The sequence below is a fragment of the Rhipicephalus sanguineus genome, chromosome 7 (assembly GCF_013339695.2).
Source record: "Rhipicephalus sanguineus isolate Rsan-2018 chromosome 7, BIME_Rsan_1.4, whole genome shotgun sequence".
Classification (NCBI taxonomy): domain Eukaryota; kingdom Metazoa; phylum Arthropoda; class Arachnida; order Ixodida; family Ixodidae; genus Rhipicephalus; species Rhipicephalus sanguineus.
In genome coordinates this window covers 73,305,527-73,327,677 of record NC_051182.1, presented here as the reverse complement: position 1 = coordinate 73,327,677, position 22,151 = coordinate 73,305,527, and the positions used below count along the sequence as shown (strand labels likewise).

At 46.0% G+C, this 22,151-nt stretch overlaps 1 protein-coding gene across 1 annotated transcript; it reads right to left on the bottom strand.

Moving 5' to 3' along the window:
• Positions 1–787: 787 nt before the first annotated feature.
• LOC125759118 (zinc finger protein 248-like) lies at positions 788–20,168 on the bottom strand. Its single transcript, XM_049417416.1, has 4 exons — positions 19,939–20,168; positions 1,748–1,943; positions 1,119–1,321; positions 788–1,019 (listed from the first exon to the last, which is right to left on the bottom strand). The coding sequence occupies exons 1-4, from the start codon at positions 20,166–20,168 to the stop codon at positions 788–790; spliced, it is 861 nt and encodes a 286-aa protein (XP_049273373.1).
• Between the last annotated feature and the right edge of the window lie 1,983 nt (positions 20,169–22,151).

Sequence of the window (22,151 nt, the reverse complement as noted above, 5' to 3'; positions counted from 1 at the left end):
TATGGTTACAATAGAACGTATCATTGGTTGAGTGCTACAAACATTTCCCGAAGTTTTAAGTTCGCACATTCACACTAGAAGTGGCTGGTATGTTATATTAAAAGATGCAACCGCCGTATACAAAGGAGTGAATTACATTGAATTACATGCAATGGAATTTATTTCGTAGACCAAATAATCTCGACTTTCCACTGGGCTCATAAGCTCTATATATTTATTGTCATTTTCCCCAGATCTACAACACCTCGGCCCACATGCACATACGTGTGAAAAAAAAATGTGGGCACCACCTATGAAAGTGTAGTCTAAATAAATGGCATATTTTATTGGCACATATATCAGGTCTCATATATAATAAAGCTTCCGAATCCACCAACGTTGGTTAATAATGTTCGTCAGACACTTTCTAGTGCATGGCATCTGATATTCCTTAGGAACGTCTCGACAAGAAAAAATTGTCCATAACCACTAAAACGAAAAGACATAGTCATCCCTCAGGGCTTGCATACTTGGCATTTCCCAAGTGTCCTGTAATATAAAGCGTGATACAGTGGCCGCCACACGTCAATCCAATTCATACACGCACGGCGTCTGCCCGCCACTTGGGGCAAAACGCGCGCTAAAGAGTATGTATTGCTGCCTGCCTTTTCAGGGTGGTTGATATAAGCACGCGCTTCCCAATAATACTACAACGGTCTCAAGATATTCTGTAGTTCTAGCTACAGTCACTGCGGAATTTGAGTATATTTTGCCATGAATTGTACTACTACAGAACTGACGCACAGGCTTAGCTACTAGCTGAGTGAATACGCTTATGACGAGAAAGAGTCGATCGTAGTGCAAACCTCTTCCCGCATATGTCGCACCGATGAGGTCGCTCGCCGGTGTGGGTTAGAATGTGCCTCTTTAACGTACTCCTGTCCACAAATGCAGCAGGACAAAGATGGCAGAGACACGGCTTCTCGCCCGTATGCGTACGGTTGTGCATCGCTAGTGCTCCTTTAGAACTAAATTTGCTGCTGCAGGACTGACATTTAAACTTCTTTATCCCCATGTGAATAAGCTTATGGCGCGAAAGGTTTCGCTTTGCAGTAAATGTCTTCCCACACACATCGCACCTGTGTGGTCGCTCACATGTGTGAGTCAGAACATGTGCCTTGAGAGTACCCGTGTCCGCGAATGCAGCGGGACACAGGTGGCACAGGTACGGCTTTTCGCCCGTATGTGTGCGGGTGTGCCTGGTTAGGCTTTCCTTCAAGTTAAACGCATTGCCGCAGAACTGACATCTGAACTTCTTTACACCCGAGTGAGTGAGCTTATGCTGCGAAAGGTTGCAGCTCGATCTGAATCTCTTCGCACACAGGTCGCACGTGTACGGGCGCTCGCCGGTGTGGCTTACAACGTGTGTTTTCAGCGTACTCAAACGCGCGAACGTAGCGGGACACAGGTGGCATGCGTACGGCTTTTCTCCAGTGTGTGTGCGGGCGTGGCGCTGGAGGTTGTCTCTCCGAAAAAAAATTCGGCCGCACACGTGGCAGGCCACAGTCTTCTTCCGCGAATGAGTCAGTCCGTGGCACGCGAGGTTTGATTTCGTGGCGAATTTTCGTCCGCAGACGTTGCATTCATGCGGTCGCTCACCAGTGTGAGTCAACATGTGCCTTTTCCGATGGTCGCTGCGGGTGAACGTGGCCGGGCACGACGAACACTCGAAGGGTCTCTCACCCGTGTGCGTGAGACTGTGGGTCACCAGGTTGTTCTTCTGCGTGAATTTCTTGCCGCACACGCCACAGGTGTACTGGTTTTCGCGCACGTGAGCAAACAAGTGTGTTCGCAGCTGCGATGTTCGCTTGAAAACTTTCTCGCACACGCCGCACTGCAAGGACCTCGTGGCCGTAGGCTTGCCGTCTTTTTCTGGTTGGCATAAATTGTCCTTCTCAAGGAACCTGCAATTGAAAGCAAATTTTTGACATTGCGCGTTTTAGGTATTGCGTATTACGCAATATTGCTGCTGCGTGACGTGACTACGACTAACTTAAATGACAGTTGGTAAAATGAAAATAATGACATGCATATCCTATAGAGCACGAGGGACATGCCGAGCTCGTGGTCTCCTCGCGGCTGTTTCACTAGCTTGACATACACCAATATTGGTATTGCGCGACTCGCCTGTATGATGAACACTAATAACAGGTGGTGACACGACAATCATGCCATGTATTTTACGTGGAGCATGATTTATATGCCACGCTCATGGTGCGCTCGCGGCCGTCTGCCTAGCTTGATATACGCCGAAACTGGTAATGCGTGACGTGACTATGACGAAAATAAATAACAGGTGCTAATATGCAAATCATAACATCCATGTCAAGTACGGCATGATTTACATGACACTGCCTTGGTACGCTTCCGGCCGTTTTGTTAACTGGATATACACCAAAATTGGTGTGGCATGACATGAGTGCGTGACGAACATAAATGACAGGTCGTGCATTGTACATACAATAATATACGTTTCATTGTATAAAGGATTGCACATCCATGCATGCATGACAAACATCGGATATATAGCGTCCTAGATGTCATGACATGAACGACTTCATTTTCCTCAGAGGAACAAGGTGGTGTATACAGCTCTCTGCTGGCTGCTACGCATTACATTGATTCTCACAGTACGTAGGATCTGTCGGATTTTTATTGATATGATGTGAAGGAGATGATGGTGCACAAATAAGGCGTCGGAATTAACTCTTGAAGAGATCGAGCATACAAGACAAAAAATAAAGTCACAAACGCAGGTATCTCATGCGACAGCGCCATAACGCAAAAAGACGAAATGAAGAAATGCAAATAATAAAATCAACAATCGTCTCTCTGGTCGTCATGGAGATGGATCCATGATGACCAGAGAGAACATAGCAGTCAACACATCACGATAACTAGGAGATACATATATTAGGTAGGACATGCATATACTAAAATACATTAAGCTAATAGAAACATAAGTGCTTTAACAATTACCAGGAATTCCACTGTCTTCAAGAATGCATTTTAACACTGCGTACGTAAGGCTATTGTTGGCTACGGCACCACAGGTTTTTTATACAGAACGGTATCCCTACTGAAACGTTCCGTATGCCATTCCAATAATTCCATATGTTTCCATACGAAGTCCATATGTTTTCCGTACATTTTTCATATATTTTCCATATATTTCCGTAAGATTCTTACGGAAACATACGGAAATATTGGAATGGCATATGGAACATTTCAGTAGGGATGGTGTGAAATATCATTAGTTTTCATTGATACATTAAGCATTCCAGAAAGCTCAGAACGAAAAAAGGGTAAATTTTTTTTGAGGGGCTAGTTTCTTTTTTAGACAGAAGCAAATGATTCCAACAAATAATAAGGTCAAGGAAAGCAAACGGGACATTGTTGCCTTTAACGGTAGTTTAGCAGTCCGGACGTAAAGAGAAACAATTCACCATGACAGGGCGGCGCCTTTCATCGTAGCTGAGTCGGTAGAGAATCGGACGCGTAGTTCAAAGGTTGCGAGTTTGGATCCCACCAACAGAAAGGGTGATTTTTCTTCCCATTTACTTTCTTTAAATTTACGTTATAATGTTTACACTACAGTTAAAGACAACCATTATTGTCCCCTATGCTTTCCTTTTGGTCTAAATCCGTGTTGGATTCACTTGGAAGAGACACATTAAAAATTATCAGAGCTCGTTATCCCTCATATACGAAAGCAACAATCAGAGCATCCAAAACATCTAGCTGTTTCCATCTGCTTTAGCTACCTCTCTAAATGCAATGAATGAGGCTACTTTATTTCTGAGTAGCCAAAAGCGATTTCTCGTGAGTAATGTTGCGCGTCTAGGCTGATCAGCTTCAATAATAACGAATATATAGACTCGCTTAGAAGCCGTCCCTTCAAGTGGTCATACCGAAACTGAAAAAAAAGAACAGAATTCCACCAAGAGCAAAAATCGGGCGCAAAGGTATCGAATAAATGCATGCCGCATGATATACCGACATATTGCAAATGCCTGTTAAATATACACACATTGCAACCAGAGAAATTCAAGTGACTGGCAAAGGATTCAGAACGAATATCAAAAACTGTGAATGCCAAGGAAGATGACTCTGCAAAATGCTAGAGGCCCCTGCAGCGTGGAATGTCAGTGAAAGCTAAAGAACACCAGACGGTCGATATTTTCGGAGCTCTCCATATAGCGTGCCTCATAATGAAAGTTTGGTTTTCGCGCGGAAAACCCACCGTTCTTATTATAATATGACTTTATGCGGGAATATGCTGGCAGCTGAGCATAAGGCGTAGTAGCAGCGATAGCCAAGACTAGTAACCATTTGAGAAATATGCTTCGATTCACATTGGTGTAGAAACAATAGTGTTCGTGTTTCTGATCGTGGTGTGCAATTACGGACACATGAAGACAACGGTACATTTTACAAGACCACTCTAAGGACAAAGCTGCCCGGCACCGTGTAGAGGGATCACTCTGTCAAAATCACGAAATGGGTGAGCCCCTTATATGTTTGGCTATACGGTACAACCAGGGTTAGCCTCCTAATGTCAGCTTGGAGATGTATACACCACGTCCATGTCTGAACTGTCTCAGCTGACTGTCAAAACTGACACTATTTTTCGTCCCGGTGCCGCAAGAACAGGCCCGGGATATTGCCACTTAAGAGGTGTAATATAGACAAGATCGAGCGATAGTATCCTTGCAATAACGTGTAGGGGAAGCACGGCGCTTTGGCATTGAAATATTTAACTAAATCAATGGGTGATCATCTTTAAATGAGACATTTACCGCTAGGTAGTGTGAAATTATTAAACTGCAATTTTTCTTCCAAATGTAAAGTATTGGTGACCGAAAACGTAAAACCCTTCAGATGTATCCGGAAGAAAACAGAAATATCTAGAAAGAAAACAGAATCTGGGTTGAATGACGCGCACCCTAAATTTTTGACAACATTTCAGTAACGCATGATGCATGCAGATTACTAACCCTCTGTCTACTGTCAAAGTGGTGGATCCTTGCCTTCTATTCATGCCACTTGTTCCTGGACAATCTCTGACAGAGCTGGATTGGGCTGGTTCACAAGTCTGTCTTCTGGCTTCGGTTACAGCTGGATTCCTATAGTAAAAGAGCACAGGAAATCACGCATGACTCGACATTAGTAAAATGGCACGTGTAGTAAATAAAAAGCGATTATCGCAAAATTGTGCTTTGCCACAATTTGCATTGCGGCTGTGATGAATATAAAATGAACCAAATGTGCACAAGTAGAAATGAATCTCTCCTCATTGGACTGTAAATTTGTAGACACAAGTGATACTCAATGAAGTGCGGCATGCTCTTTCATTGAAAAACATCTACACTTTCAATGAACTCACTCAATTATTTTCACTAATCACCCCGACACTTGGTTGGTTCTTATCTTACGTAAACTTATCAGATATATTCAATGTAAGTATTAACTTCAGACAGAAACACGCGCTTCATACCAGTTTTATTTCAAGGCTTTTTCTGAATACTATTAAGAAAACCAGAAGTTAGTGCTCGAACGGAAGTGCTTAGAAGCGGGACAAGGCTGTGACTCGTTGGTGCCCCTAATAAAAATTTAGTAATAATCACTCTGTCTTTGTGCTGTCTCTACGACGCCGCCATTGCCTAAACAAACCTTGACACGCAGCACGGTTAGTGATGTTTGGTGAGATGATTTAGTAGTGAGATATTCTAGGAGCCATACTGGGAGACCGGAGATTATTCGAAGCTCCTTCGAACAATGTTTCGGCTGCGATAAGTTAGCGGCATGGCTTAGTTCAGAAGTGGAAGCGTCCAGGCGTACATACCCGCTAAGCTTTGAGCCCATATCGACAGTGCATTGATATTCACGTAGACTACTGTACTCGTTAGCCGTCCCTATCTGCTTGTGGGAGAAGCCGACGAAGAATTGTGCTATACGTTGTGCTCCCGTTCTCACTCTATAATCTTGAAACGTCATTTCTAAGCTGAAACAGGAACCACTATTAGCTTTTTTTTGGATCAGGAGGAGTTTGGGTTCCGGCACGTTCCGAGAATATTGGCTTTAGTTTCAGCTAAAACTCCTGAGACTGGTTTTCGGATCGTGTACAGTTCGGTACACATCTGCAACTGTCGGTGCAGTTCAGTTTATCCAGTTATTACTCTCGTGAAAAACAATCTTCAAGAAAAGACCATGGAATAACCTCGCAATTACTGCAATGAGCGTTACGTTGTACATTATTAAACTTCGGTTGTTCATGCTAATATGAAGTTTACTAAAACGGGAAAGAAAAATGCGCGACAGAAAGCAGCAACTTTTTTAAATGAAAAATATCATGGATCGAACAACGAGCACAGGACCTTTCTTAAAAGATTTCAGAAACCTGTGACGCACAAAGATTACTAACACCGTGTCTGCTGTCGATGCGGCGGATTCTTGCCTTCGATTCTCACGGATTCTTACTTGAGAGCTTTGAACAGGGCTGGAGGCCCGTTGACACGTCCGTCTTTTGGCTCTGGCCAGGGCTGTATGCCTGTAATAAAACAATACGCATAAATCACTTTGAAAGTTCTGCATCAGTAAGCCATGACTTGAATAAATACTGAACAAAACTTTTGAAACCGAGATTTCCAACCCAATCGAAAGCTTAAGCGATAATATTGGTTAAAAACATGTTTTCAGGCGTACACTAGAGAAAAATAACGCATTTAATGCGTTTTGCACAAACTGCCGCGTCTATCCGCCACCCTGTGAAGTAGAGGGGTGATATTTAACGTCAGCGGGAATAAGTGTGCCAACTACGCCCAGCCGTCGCCCGCGTCTTTCAACCTGCTCCGCTCCCACTATGGTTCCTAGAACCAGTAGGAACGGCATCCGCAGCGAACCGTAATCCGGGTGGAGCATCTCTCAGCGCCTTTGTGGAAAGTGGAGAGTGGTATGTAAAGGAAAGGTGGAGAATGCCAAGTAGCAGGACAGAGAAGTGCGGAACCTGCTTCCACTGCGGGGACGCTCGTCGACACGGCCGTCGACGCGCAGCTCCGCGCGTGCTGGCGTGCAGCCGCCGCACGCGTAATCCTCTAGAAATGCAGGCATCTCTTAAAAATATGTGTAATAAACTCTCTTTATCGGACTAGTCGCATCTTCCCAGTACAATGTTGCTGTTTTCTTAGTTTTGCCTTTTTCAATTCAGTATCGTTTTAAACTAAACAAAAGATTATAGGAAATGTGCGTCTTCTCAAGTTTTTTGATCTTGTCTGTGAGAAAGAAAGAGAAGTCACGTAAGCGAAAATCGAGCAGAAGCTTCCCTCGTTAGGCTGCCCACTAATTCGCCCCACGCCAGATAATTCAGTAAGGTGCTGCATGAAATTCCTTTCAGGGCTGCTGCCCCATCCTTCTGCATTCATGCTATCAATATCACAAAAAGTGACTACAACAAGCAACAACTATTTAGGCATACACAGAAGCACTCGACTGATGGGTATATGTACTTTCACTAAGATGTTGCAACTTGCGGCAAGCACTCACTAATCACTATCTATCTCACCAAGCAGTAGTTTTTATGCATTTTCCTAGGCACTGTGCTAGGGCGAGGTCCAAGAGCGTAGTTGCAAGTGGGCTTCAAGGGTGACCACCATATGTGTCCTACTTTGACGCTAGGAACTGGACATTCATTCGTGTGGCTAGCAGGGCAACAGGGCTTCACTTGCTACAGGCAACAAACACGCTCATGCATGCCTATCGAGGCAGCAATGAAATGTGGGAACGTGAAATGATAAGTCGCCTCGATAGAAATATCAGGTTGCCGTATCAAAACGGCTGATCGCCGGCAAGCGCACGATCGAGGAAGTATGAAATATTAGAAATTGGCTCATAGAAATACGCATGCGACCTACGCAGCGTTCGCAGTTCTGTGCGCCCACTGATTCGTCCGTGAGCGCCGAATACGCTCTGCAGGAAAGCCGACTTACACAATGGGACTATCTGCGCGCACACTAGAAAAATGGCGCAGGATCGTGTATCGTGGAACACTGTAGTTTACATTCGTAGTTGTAGAAATCAGACCAATGGGAAGCGCAACGCCAGCAACCCAGACGAACTGTATACATCTTCATTGCATTGCGCGCATCACGCAATGTATTCCCGGCCGTCACCGTGGGTAAAGCGCGGCTGCAGCGTACGGCAGAAGAGGTTGCGGTATGCGAACGTAAGCGCCATGCTGCCCGCAGCTAGACAATGCTAGAACCCTACTCGTTCAGTCTGACGCTACAGAGAATCACGATGCAACACCACTCCTGCATTGATATCACGTTTGAAAGCAAGCTATGTCACGTTACGCAGAGCTTCTAGATGTCTACCACAGCGATCACAAGGAAATAATATGCAAGCGTATAGTCGTCCGTGAAAATGTTAGTGTGCGCGTAATCAACGGCTACGTGAGCCATAATAAAGGCTATGCAACTGTCTTCAACTTCTTCGAAGAAATATGTCTTAATTCAACTTCCAATGTTTAGGAAGTACAATCCTAAACAGTCAATCAAAGAAAATATATGGATCGCATCGGGTCGGTCAGCATTTCTTGGATCGTTGCGTGGTCGTTGGCTTTGGACATTGATTCAGTATGCAGGGGAGAAAGCTCCGTGTTCAACCATTTTTCGTTAAGGCGCTTTCATTTTCTCGCGTACGATGCCGCCACCGAAATGGTTTTAACGAGCTCCGTTAAAAAAGGCTGATATGATGTGCCCGGCGTTTAAGGTATAAGAAACACGAGGAAATGGGGGGAAAAAGCAAAGTATTCTAAGATCACAGAACGCGAGAGTAATAACTGTTGGGAGGTGGCATCGAGCGTCCATCGTCAGCTGATCAAGGGGCGACCTTCCTAACGCAATGCCACCCCCCCTGCTATGTGCTAGGACGAAAGTTTCGGACAGGGTTACAAAAAGCGGATACTCAGTGCGTCAACTCACTTACGAAAGCGCACAGATTGTATACATTCCAGCCAAGACGAACAGCTGAAACTCGCCCGGCCGCCCTTCTGCAAGAGTGGGCACTTTTCTTTTTTCTAGAAAGGGTCCCTGGCGGTTTTTTAATTCGCCGCATGCGGCCTAGGGAGCGTTTTTTCACTTGCCGCATGCCTACAAAACTCTCACTACTAACATTCCACAAGAGTCACCCTCACTTCATAGAAAGCAACCACTGTTTTTACAAGAAAATACCGCATTCGATTAGCACAAAGATCAACGAGAAATGGCGAACCGACTGGCCAAACCGAAATGGTTTGGCCAGTCGATGTAGAATAGTTTAGAGGCAACAGAATACAGCAACACACTTCGCCTTTCCGCGACAAGCTTAAGATTCATGCGGGCTTGCATACGATGACATGCAACGGAAATTGAAGGTGTCATACTTGTCTTGCGAGAAAGACTTGCGGGAGAGCCCAGAAGTTGTGTGGAGTTGAACGGAATGCAGCCGCACTTGGCGCGAGCAGAGGGGGTGACGGGAAGGCGCCTCAGACAAAGCACAAACGCAGCGATCTTGGCGAGACGCGCGATCCAGACAGGCCTTTGTCTCGAGCGAGCTCGGTGCGCGCGTCGCGCCCGGGCGGTTCCATTCTGAGCTAGGGGTGCCGGCGGAAGTGTCGTCGCGTCGGTGGCGCTTGTCTTGCTGGGCGCCCCGTCGCCAGTGTCTTGCATCATTGGCGTAGACGCAAAGGGGTGGGGAGAATGTGTTCAAACCCCTCCGCCAAAATTGTTTTCAAGTTTGCGTGTGTGTATGTACAATAAAAGTTCGTTCATTTGAACCCTGTTAATATCTGCTCTGCAGATATCTTCTCTCCTCGCGGTCAACGTATGTATTGTTGATGCAGGGGGCTCAGTTTTATTCCCCCAAGCGCCGGGACACTGAAGAAGGTTGAAGCGGGGGAGGGGCGAACTGATTTCAATAAAATGTCACCTCACGCTGCCATTTCACAGAGCTCCTCTCCTATATCTTGTACATGGGTTGTTTAGAAGCAGGATTCTTGGCTTCCGGACTCGAGAAACATGCTCCATACTGATCTCCATAATGACACCAATATGGACGCCGATTCTCAAGTCAAGAGATTTTGTTCCACGGTTATGTTTTAGCACATCGTGACCGCATGGCGGGCCTCTCGGAATAAGAATGCTTGATACCAGTCTCACCATTGTGGGTTACTCGAATAAAGCGTCATTAAGCGCAATAGGCGAGTAAAGAATGCGAGGACCATTTAGCAAAGTCACGGACATCTTATTCGTTGTGATGTCGCGGGCCGCTAGCGAAACTCCCACGGGCCGCATGTTTGAGAGCACTGACTTAATGGCTTCAAACGCTCGTTAATTTGGTCAATTTGGCCGCAGCCTGGCTGATTCGGACGATAGCGCGCTAAACACAAAGCGCCATAAATGTGCGACGCAAACGAGTGAAAACAGCGTTCGCGAACAACCGAAACGGCCGCGGGCCGTCTGAAAGGCGAGGTGGGCATGCACAATCTTACCACAATCGCTTTCTGTGTGACGAAGGCTTCAGCGGCTGCGGCAAACTTGCTTCGTTTTCGATTTTACTGGGCGCACGCGAACTGCGTGGGCTCTTTTTGAGATCGCCTCGATAGCGACTGGGACTGGGGTCAAAGCTGCCACAAGGAGGAGCATCGCTTTTGTCGCGTGCCTTCAGAAATGCGTAGTCGCCATCCGCGAATGTGCATTACTAGCCAGGTTTATTCAGCAGCGGATGCGGTGCTCAGCATTTTCGTTTCGACTCTCGCGTACAGCCGCGCGTGTTCCTTCAGAACTGCGTGGACGCTAGATTCGTGCCTTGGGCGACGACGGTTTCGTCCACTGCCGATACGGCACTCTATAGCTTCTTTTGAGTTCGGGCAGTGCGCGCGCTATTTCCCACTACCCAAACGTGGTGGAAGGAGTCGAAGATGAAGAGCTTCAGCCGTGGTCCGCATGCTGGCACAAAACTCACTTCCTACAGCGTGGTGGACGAACGATCAGTGGCCGGTCATTTTACCGGCGAAAAAATTATCGTCACGTGCGCGTGGAAGTGGCCGTACGTAATAAGGAATGATTCAGAGTACGTTTCAACTTAAGAGACGGGGATCTTGGGGCGCAGTCACATTGAGAACGAAGTCGCAAATGACGAAAATAACGGCTTTTACACTGCTCTTATGCGAAATAAGTGATGGATTTACAAATTCGGCCAGACAGCGTAAGTGTATTGATTTTACAGATATTTGTTTATTGTTATACTTTCGATAATTCGGCATTCGGTTAATTCAAAAATTTTTTCCGGTGCCGTGAAATCCGAATTCACGAGCTTTTGCTGTATTGGTTTCGCATTCACATTCTTAGGAAGTTCTAAGCATGCCCCGTTATACTTTCTTCTCTTCGATGGCAAAAAAAGAGAGACTCGCGCCTTTGTCAAACAAAGCGCTCTTTCGATAGCGTAATTTTCACCGTGGCAACAACTGATAACCGCGCTCCCGCGTGTCATGCCGTCCGATGACGCGCTTCTCTCCCGCCGGAGGCCTGTCTTCCACCATTTACTGGCCGCTCAGCCACTGCTCGGCACGTCGATAGCTGTGTCACGTTGGGATTATCTCAACTTCTGTGTTCGTCACTTATAGCGGATTCAGGCACGCGCAGTGAAACGCGAACTGCTTCGAAAACGCACATACACCGACGAATTCAGTGCGTGCTTGCCTGCGATGGAGGAAGCTGGGAAAAACATCCGGCGCACGAAAGAAAGTTTGCCTAGAGTGCCTCGATGCGCGCGCCCCCGCTTAGAGTGGTGTCAGCTTTTGAAAGGGCAAGTGCCGCCTCTTCGGCCTTGGCGGCAGCGTGGCCACCATTTTTGAATCCCCCGCCCGGTCACTTGTGCGTGGCGCGCGTGCGGTTTTTAGGTCGGTGCTCGTCTCCCTCCAGTTTTATGCGCTCGCTACCGTCACCATGGCCGGGTGTTGTGTGCCGCAGTGCAACAATAATTCCAGAAACGCTGGGAGCTGTATCGTTTTAGAAGATACGAGGTTTCTTTGGACAGTAAAAATCAAACGTGACAAGCGGCATCCGAAGAACACATTAGGAACTTGCAGCGTAAGTATCCGGCTGGTATTTCGAATGCACATGCAAGGATAATTCCTGCCGGTGTCAAATTTGCGTAATAAATGGCCACAGTGATATCAGCTACATGCTTAAAATGCTTTGGTTCACGTGTGCATGAATCCTGCATTTTTCTTCGCAAACATTCTTTACTGCACTTGGTTGGTCCTGTATCTGCCTTTGATTTTTGTTTTATCTATTTTTGTGATTTGAAATGTATCATGGAATGTACTATGCGTGTTTGTCTGAAGATCAGATCCTTCTTTTTTCCTAATAATAATAATATTTGTGAGAATTTGCGTCCCAAGAACCCCGATATGATTCTGAAAGGCGCCGTATATAGTGGAAGGCTCCCGAAGTTTTGACTATCTGTTGTTCATTAACGTGCACCTAAATCTAAGTAAGCGGGCCTCTGTCATTTCACCTCCGTCAAAATGGGTCCGCCGCGGCAGGGATTCCATCCCGAAACCTTCGGGTCACCAGTCAAGCACCATAACTAAAACCACGGCGGGTTCTTGTTTTTTATATTCCTTTCCGTGTTTCAAGTACGCCTTCTGTGCTGGTCTGATGCCCATGTATCTATGTGAGCAGCTAAATGTTTTTATCCTTCCCTGTTTCTGTGTTTCAAGGTTACATTTTCGCCCTGTCTTAAATAATTACGCAGTTCCTGTTTTTTTAATCATTTACGATCACTGTGAATCGACTAGTGGCAGTTGTGTTTTATTGTGTTATTTGCGTTTTATTTGTGTGATTGCTTCTGTCAGCGCAGAATTAATGCCCAGAAATGAATGGCCTGTACACTGGATATTAAAGCACACACACACACACACACACACACACACACACACACACACACACACACACACACACACACACACACACACACACACACATTCAGTATTTTATTTCTTTGAGCAAGAAAAATTTATTACTAATGTAAGCCCTGAAGGCTCCTACAGGAATGCGCATACAAACAGTTCTCGCGAAGCGTCTATACAAAGAAGACGCATGAAAACAACAAGAAGACGGAGAAGCATTGTGTACAGTAGACACGCTATGTCAGTAAAAAATACAAGAAACAAAGTCAAGTTGCACAATGAGTACGTCATGGAAAACCAGTTAATGAAATAAAAACGCACAGGCTCCCTTATGCGTTCGCTTAAGACGGCTCGAAAGAGAAAGCCATCTTCTTCTCAGTTTTTTGCGCATAAAGCGCGGTTTTGCATTGCCTCCAAGATCGAAGGCACCTCACATGGTTTTGCACTGCCTCCGTGATCTGCCCACGTTTGACCAAGCTACGATGTCATGTGATAACGGCATCATATGACGTCACGCCAAAATTTGTGAAGCTATGATGACGTCATAAGTGACGTCATCACGTGACGATGATTTTTCTGCATCCTTCATCCCCAACGTCGTGGTACGCTGACGCCGTCGACGCGGGACACCGACGGTCAAATTTCGCGTTTGATGCGGCATTTAAGGCTTTCGCCTTAAAAAATACGTCCGCCACGGTGGTATAGTGGTGACGGAACTCGGCTGCTGACCCGAAAGTCACGGGTTCGATCCCGGCCGCGGTGATCGCATTTAGGTGGAGGCGAAATGCTAGAGGACCTTGTACTGTGCGATGTCAGTGTAGGTTAAATAACACCAGATGGTGAAAATTCATGGAGTCCTCCACTACGGCGTGCCTCATAATCATACCATGGTTCTGGCAAGTAAAACCCCAGATATTATTACTAATAAAAGAGACAAGTAAACGACGCCGTGCATCTGCCGCACAAAGTGTAAAACAGTATTGGAAACACTCAATAATACGTGCATGCAATTGGGCATGCGAGAGAAACTGCAGATACAAAAAGAAGGAAAAACGCACTGATACTGCGCACATGCAAAGTTTTACGGCATACTACTCAACAACGTATTTATCGTTTTGATAAGGACTCAAGGTGCAACTCGAGTGCCGATACAGTAGCGGCTACATATTGTGAGCAAGAAATGTCAGCAATAATAATGATAAAGAAGTTTTCGTTTCATTTTAGCAGGATATTCGCACCATACTGCCCCTCGGCCCTTTATTCTGTGTACAATATGTATGATACCATTTATAATAAACGAGTAAATTGTTTGCAAACTTAGCAAAATAATCCACCTTAATCGCGCTTAGGTGGCTTCGCAACACTAAATTGTGTGTGTTCAGATACATATACTGCTGCTGCTGACATGTATACAAATACTTTAAACGATTGTTTGTGTACTTGGAATGCAGAGCTTACGAGAAAACTAAGTAAGGCTTTAGACTTCGTCGTTTCCGGCGTAAGGAAGAGGATTGGTTTTCAACATACCAGAGTCTACGTCTACCTCTAGCGCATAACACATGCACAGGCCGTCAGCTTACATGAATTACATGCTTCCTTAGTAAACATTTAGACAACAACAGCATTAAAAGCTACCCAAGCTTCAAAAAAGAAAAGAAAAAGAGAACGCTCACTAGCGTGTACTTATTTCCGGACGTATTCGCGCACCGCAAGCGCTTTGTGTAACGCGTTTCGCATGCTGCCGAGCTGCGGCGGGATTCGCAATGGCGGCCGTCGTAGCAGACGACGTGCCTGTCCTCACCCTCAGCGGAGCGCGCGGGTATCAAGGCACCCTAAGTTTGCCAAGCCGCGTTGTTACGACGTGTTGCTGCTGCTTCTGCGAGCCTTCTTAAGAAAGAAAGTTATGTAGCTCTCTTTTGCTCGTTCCGAATAGGAAACAGTCAGCGAGTGTGGCTCCACATTTGTCACGCTATCTTTTCTCGCTTAGCAAAACACGTTGCGGGGCTAGTTGGTGATACATTCTTATTTAAAAATTGTAGCGCTACATGAGACGAGGACAAGAAGAATGGTACATGACAGGACGGGCGCTGACTCAACTATTTTTATTCAAAACAACCGCACACCATTTTATAGCAATAAACGACAAGGCACGCATGCGCATTCATGAGGAACAGAGGATGGATTCGTGCACGCTATCACTTTTTGTTTAGTACCTGAAATTCACTAGCACGCAATGACATAGATGTGGCACTCACGCACATGTCGCCTTTCTGTGCGATGAAAATGGTGGGGAAGTTGCCTTCCCCACCATTTCTTCAAAAAGTCTTCAAAATGACAGGGGTTCAACAATGTTACATAGTTCATATCACTGATACTTCGCAAAATCACTCAGGAGCTGGCTCATGTCGTCAGTTTCAAAAAGAACTAGTTGAAAAATAGGCGCATAGGTTTCGAACGCGCAAGGCAGCTCACGCTTCACATTTGGATTCACAATTTGAACGCAATACCAGAACGATTCTTTGGTGCACTGGAGTTGATCGCACAGGTTACCTTCATCAGATGTCTGTCTCCTCCTTTCGGCGACAGCAGCGTAGTATTACTAAAATACGTGACTGTCGTTAAATGGTCAGTCTCTTCAGGGCGGTCCAACAGACTTGTGACATCTGATGCGAAGAAATCGGTTGGATCACGCCATTGACTGATGAGTGCGTGCAAACGAACGCCAGGTAGGGGATAAACTTGGTGTACCCCTCTGCCTCAAGTTCTTTAATGATTGAGAGCATGGCACACGAATGGGTCTTCAGAAACCTCATGTTAACGAGCAAGTTGTGCACAGCTTCAGGCGATGAAGTAAGACTGTTGAGCTTCTCACACTTCGTTCGCTTGGCTTCGTCGCTTCTCAAGACAAAATGGCGCGCCAGTAGTCAGAAATAACTTCTAGAGCTTCATAAAAAGAGAAGCACCTCGACGGACTTATGGTTTTCAGTGACTTCAAGGACATGCCAATGGCCATGCACATAAGGCCAAACTTACGGCGATGCGCCAGCAACGACTTCAACAGGGCAGGAAAGTGCACAACAAAATCTCGAGCTACGTTAAACGAGCTTGTGTTGATTCCATTCTCCAGAGCCTTGTTGAGTAGGTGGCAGGGATATTTGAAGTGAAGCGCCTTGAGTTCAGGGACGGAGAGTTGCAAGTCTTAGTGAATCTTTTGCACTTAGGAAGCTGATTCGGAGTACAATACAGCTGCGTCGCCTAATACAGGTACGCGCAGTAAACCTTAAATCGGTCAAACCAGAAGTTTTACCAACGAGCGCTTAGAACTTGCCCTTTCGATGAAGAACAAAACCAGGTCATATTGGCCCTTGAAATCGGCGTTTTTTGGATAAACCCGAACTGTCAAAATTTTTACCGGTGGATGTTTATCAGATGTTGTCAGATAAAACCGCAAACACGGAGGCCTAATTAGGAGTTAGGCGATCACGCTGTTGTGTGTAGTGACAAAACCAAAGAAAAACAGCAATGCTTACATATAAACTATTTTTTTGTGTTTGAGGATCTAAGCATTGTAGTGGACGAAGGAATGGACATTTCGCAAATTGTGCAGATGGTTGTGAAAAAGCCAGTGAGGAGGAAATTGAAATGGCGTTAGAGGTTTTCAAAACGTTTGAGGTGGGAAAGAAAAAAGGAAAAGAAAAGTGAGGAACGAAAGTTACGGAGAACTGCTCTCAAAAATGAAAGTTTGGCTGCAGCGAATGGAGGGGCCTCTGAACAGTTTAGCGAGCCAGAATCATTCCGCATGGATAAATATATAATCCCATTTATAGCCGGGAAAGACACAGAAGTATTCATCTGAGGTTTTCAACAAACTTGCGAGAGGATGAAGGTTTCTCTGGGTACATGGCCAGAACGCTTGCCTTGCCTTTTAGTGTCTGAAGCAGCTGAAGTAATCACCAGAGTCAGAGCGCAAAGGCAGGTAATTACGTGAAGGTTAAGGCTGCATTATTAAAAAAGTACCACCTTTCCGCCGAAGCATTTCGTCAAAGGTTGTGAATCACAGAAAAGAAGGATAGTGAGGGATATCCTAACTTTGCTTACAACGTGAAGAGAAACCTAATCGAGTGGTTAAGAAGCACAGAATCCTACGAGAGTAGACAGGGTCATCGATGTCATCTGTGAACGATCACTGGTCCGTTCGGAAAACTCGTGACAGAGGCAGCTGTCTCCACATCACTGTCAATGAAGTACCCGTATATATTTTCAAGTTGGTCAGACAAGATAGTGCTCCAGTGGGATCAGAAATTTAGCGAAGGAACTCTTCAGGTACTGATTCATTCCAAAGCACCAGAAGTCGCCTCTGTGGCACCAGAAGAACCAGTCACACCGTCAGAAGAAACTGAGTTTGGTCACCCCCCTGGCTCGCAGACAGAGACATCTGGTCAGCAAAATAAGGCTTTTCCTACGTAGCTAGACCATAACCTAGAGGGAAAGCCAGCATACTGAGGCTATATCAACGGAGCTTGATCATTATCTAGAAAGAGAGCCAGTTCACACGCCCACAAGAGAAAAGGGGTCAATACTATCAGCGGCCTCGAAAAACTTTGATCAGCTAGTGCACGTAAAGAGAGCGTCACTGGCAGCTGAGCAAGTGAGTGATCCTAGCTAAGCTAAATTGCAGTTTTCCGTAAAATAGAGGTTCGCTAGGGGCAAAGTGACGCTGCATAAGAAAGGGGGGTTGTTTTATTAGCACTATGGAGATAAAAAGGGAGAATTCTGGGTGAGTTGGTCATTTCTAGAAAATACTAGGAAGACCATTTGGATCTCTGCTATAGAAACCGGTGGTCTGGCCATGTAGGATTAAACAAATCAAAAGAGATATTGTTAATGGAATACTACTGCCCTGGGTCCATTTCTAAGATCATGTGGCACGTGCCAACGCATGGGTAAATCAGGGAAAAAGTAGAAAGCTACATTAAAATTGATACCTATAATATCGGAACCATTGCTAAGTCCGCTAATAGATATGGTGGCACCCCTTTCAGCAACTTAGTCGGGTTATAGATATTTGTTCACCAGGCTGTGCCCAGGCACCAAGTTTCCAGAAGCAGTCCCTCTGAAGGAGCGCACTTCAATAGAAATAGTTGACCACTTCTGTTAATTTTCTCACGAGTGGTCTTTCCGGCAGAAACACAGACTGATCCAGCGTCACTTTTCACGAGCTCTTGGCTGCAACTTGTTTACAGAAATTTCGGATTTAGTTTATACGTAGTTCTGTCTACCATCCTCAATCGAAGATTGTCGATTGTCGAATGGCATGTCGAATAGAACAACGACCAGGCTGAAAAGAATGCCAAGCTTTATTACGACAGGAATAGTAGACTTCGAACATTTAGCATCGGGGATGAAGTAGTGATTCTCAGACCTTCGCGGAAGGACACACTCGAAATACATTAGGACGGGCCAGTCGAAGTGTTGCATAAGCTTTCTGACACTAACTACGCATTGAAGGCCAGGTTGAAGGAAGGAGGTGAGGATCTAGCATTGAAACCTGATGAAGCCTTGCGTAGAACGTCATGGGGTTGTGAACTTCACCATAAAGGAGCCCGAAGGAGTGCAAACCGTTTTCGACGGATGCACATGATTTCCGACACGGAAGTTCGTCTTGAAGAGGTCGTAGCTTTCGATGTAAGACCGAAAGATCTTGAGCTTGAGCAGGTACAGGAACTAAGAGAACTAAGGAACTAAGGGAACTAAGGAACTAAGAGAAGGCAGTATCTCGATAAGTTCGGTCATCGGCCGGCTAGAACCGAACTGATAAACACGAAATAGAACTTGCATCAGCCGAACCGGTAAGGTCCATTTCGGTACAGCGCAAACGACGAGACAGAACAGACAGTTGCCACAGTCGTCAAGACACAGTTGTCAGTCAGCGCTCGTGCTGTTAAGTCTTCTTCTGTGTGTTTCGTCTTTTGCGCTGTTCCGAAATGAACCCGCACCAACTAGCCCAACTCTCCCTTCTGCTGCGGTAAGGTTGACAGCATACCGAGTGCCTCCACTACAGAAGGAGATTATGGAGGAAGAGGTACGGCAGATGCTGGACCTCGGGATGATCGAGCCCGCTGAAAGTGACCACGCGTCCCCACTTATAATTTGGAAGCCCCTAATTAGGACCCTCGTGTGGACTACAGGAAGTTGAATGCCATTACTTGGGATCAGTTGTACCCGATCCGAAATATTAAGGAGCGAATGGAAAGGGTCCGCGCTCTCAAATACATTTCCACGCTAGATCTCCTGGGACGATACTGGCAATTTCTTCATTCAGAAGGTGCCACCCTCTATGCTGCATTCGTTTAACAATAATATCTGGGGTTCTATGTCCCAAAACTAAGCTATGATTATGAGCGACACCATAGTGGAGGGCTCTGGAAATTTCTACCATCTGTTGTTACATAACGTGCGCTGAAATCACACAGCACACGGGCCTCTACAATTTCGCCTCCACCGAAATGCGATCGCAGCAGCCGGGATCCAACCCTCAACCATGCCGCATTCATTTCACCTGTAGGTCATTTTAGACCTGTGGTTCTTTGCTTCGGGCTAAAGAACGCGCCTTTTAGCTTCTCCAACCTAGGCCATGTTGTGGAGCAGGGAACGAGACAGCCGTCCGAAATGAAAACAGATGCCATTGCGGATTTTTCACAGCGACGCACGCAAACAGAGATTCGGTCGTTCCTGGGACTTGTCGGCTACTGCCAGTGTTATATCCCCTGTTTGTCGCCACTAGCAAGTCCACTTACAGACGCACTGAATAAAGGGAAGCCAAGTAGCTTGCAATAGGATGAGGACAAAGAAGCCGTCTTTATTGGTTTGAAAGCATTGCTAGTCTCTCGACCTGTGCTACGCCCTCATCAAACCGACGTCCTCATCGAACCTCGGCAGGTCTTTACCTGAACGCAGCCAGAAGCATTTGCAGCTGCTCGAGACAGAGGCCGCCATCTCCTCCGAAGTCATCCACCATCCCCCCACGCTCCTTCAGACTCAGCCTTTTCGCCTGACTTTCACCGTATTGGAGCCATCGAGGCGTGGTCCTGGTACGTGTGAATTGTGTGGCCCACTTGCTTTCCCCTTTGGACATCTCGACCATGCTCCTCATGAACAGATGTATCGAGTGGCCCATTTCACCATTTTCTGGTGGGCAGGGCACTATGACCGAGAGACACCGGATTACCGGGAGCTGCCGCTTGACATTACCTTGCGGAGTCAGATATGATATGTTTGTTATATGTATATAAAAGCGGATAGCCCACACGGCAGCCGTTGGCATTTTTGTGGCATCACGCTGTGCTCATATATGATGTATTGTCAGCTGAAAAGTGCGCGCTGAAAAACAGGGTCCCCGGGGCATTCGCCTAAGGTGACTCAAAGGCGAAAACAAATTGTACTTATCTCCCCCACGTCACCCCCTCACTCCCTCCCCCGCTTCCGAAAGCGTTCTGCCGTAGCGTTGTAGTGGCCTGCCTCCGCGATCGAAGTCGTTGCAGGCTTTCTACAAACACACGTGCCTCCGGGAACGGCACGCACACATGATCAATCACGTTGTCATGTAGTGACGTCATACGGTGGCGTCATCGCATGATGATGTTTCTTTTTTGCATCTCTCATGTTGACGCGGATGCCGATCTTTCAAGCTGTCGTCAGGTCTCGTCAAAGATCGAATGCGCCAACACAAACGATTAGCTTTCGCGTTTGATGAGGCATCTAAGGCTTTTGTCTTAAACCTTAATAACTATGCCAACCATATATTTTGGCACATGCGTCGCAATTTTTCCGCCGTTACTGCCTTAGTTAAAGTAATACATTGCAAAACTTGAAGGCGACGCAATACGTGCGCTGCCTGAGGGGGTGATCCTATGCATGTAGAAGTAGTCGATGCCCTAGAACTTCATCAGAATAGCTCGGCTCGTTTTATTTTTTCTAACCACAGTTGCATTGCGAGCATAACAGCCATGAAATCCGGCATCTCCCTTTCGTTTTTGACGGCGGATAGAAATTCTTGCCGCTTGAACTTCGTTTACAAAATAAAATAGCGTAGCGTTCTTCATGGCACGTGTGCTTTATCACCGCAATATATGTGCCATCGCAATGACTATCGGTATAAGCATGTAGTACATTCCAGCTTGTAAAACGAAGACATTTTCCTTGTCTTTGCCACCGCGCGAAGCAATTCAGTGTAACAACCTTCTTCCCGCTGATGTAGTGTCTATTGGTGATCAAAATTTCCGCGTGGCTGTGACCTGCATTGTACAAGTACTACTCCAAGCACCAGGGGCGTAGCCAAGGGAGGGGGTTGGGGGGGTTCAACCCCCCCCCCCCCCCGAAATTTTTCAGTTTTGCTTGCGTATATAGGCACGCACACATACAAACGCACGCACGAACATACATAAAGTATGGTTGAACCCCCCCCCCCCCGAAAAAAAATCACAGCATATCCACGGAGTGAATGATGATGAGTGGGCGAAGCTGCGGAGGTTCATCGGTAAACCGTGAATCTTCCGTGAATTCTGCCCAGTACATCATCGCCGACGTGAGATCGGGCGCGTTTATACTAAGGTTCGATGAGTTATGACGACTTGCAGCTCACTTTAATTTTACATGTACGCTGTGAATTTTCATTGTTTAGAAAACCATTGCTTTAGAAAACATCTGGCATCTTTCGTTAAGCAGCTGGCGTCTTTTCATTTTGCTTTAGAAACATCTGGCGTTCTTTCGTTTTGCTTTTACAAAACATCTGGCGTCTTTCGTTGGTTTATTTCATCAATCAACGGCGTTTTGAACAAAATTTTTATTGGTTAATGACGCACAGGAGAAATCTCACCAGGCACTACCTTGGAGGTAAACAATGGCTGCTAATGGGAATGAGAGACAGAAGAAGTCGGCTTTTAGCTAACACTTACACTTCTACTTCTACTAACGTTTCCTACTGGAACATGCCAATGGCTGCTTATGGGGAATGAGAGACAGAAGAATTCGGCTTTTTGTTAACGCGCACGCTGCGAATTTTTTATTGTTCAACAACGCACAGGAAAAATCTCCCACCGGCACCACCTTGGAGGTCAAAGCGTAAGAATGGTTACGCACTACGACTACTACTACGACTTTC

Excerpts from the sequence above, each read along its gene's own strand:
- LOC125759118 (XM_049417416.1), bottom strand. The coding sequence starts at position 20,168 with ATGGGCCACTCGATACATCTGTTCATGAGGAGCATGGTCGAGATGTCC. Across the intron at positions 1,322-1,747 it reads TCACGCAGAAGAACAACCTG|CATAAGCTCACTCACTCGGG; the intron begins GTGACCCACAGT and ends AACCTTTCGCAG. Across the intron at positions 1,020-1,118 it reads ACATGTGAGCGACCACACAG|CAGCAAATTTAGTTCTAAAG; the intron begins GTGCGATGTGTG and ends TCAGTCCTGCAG.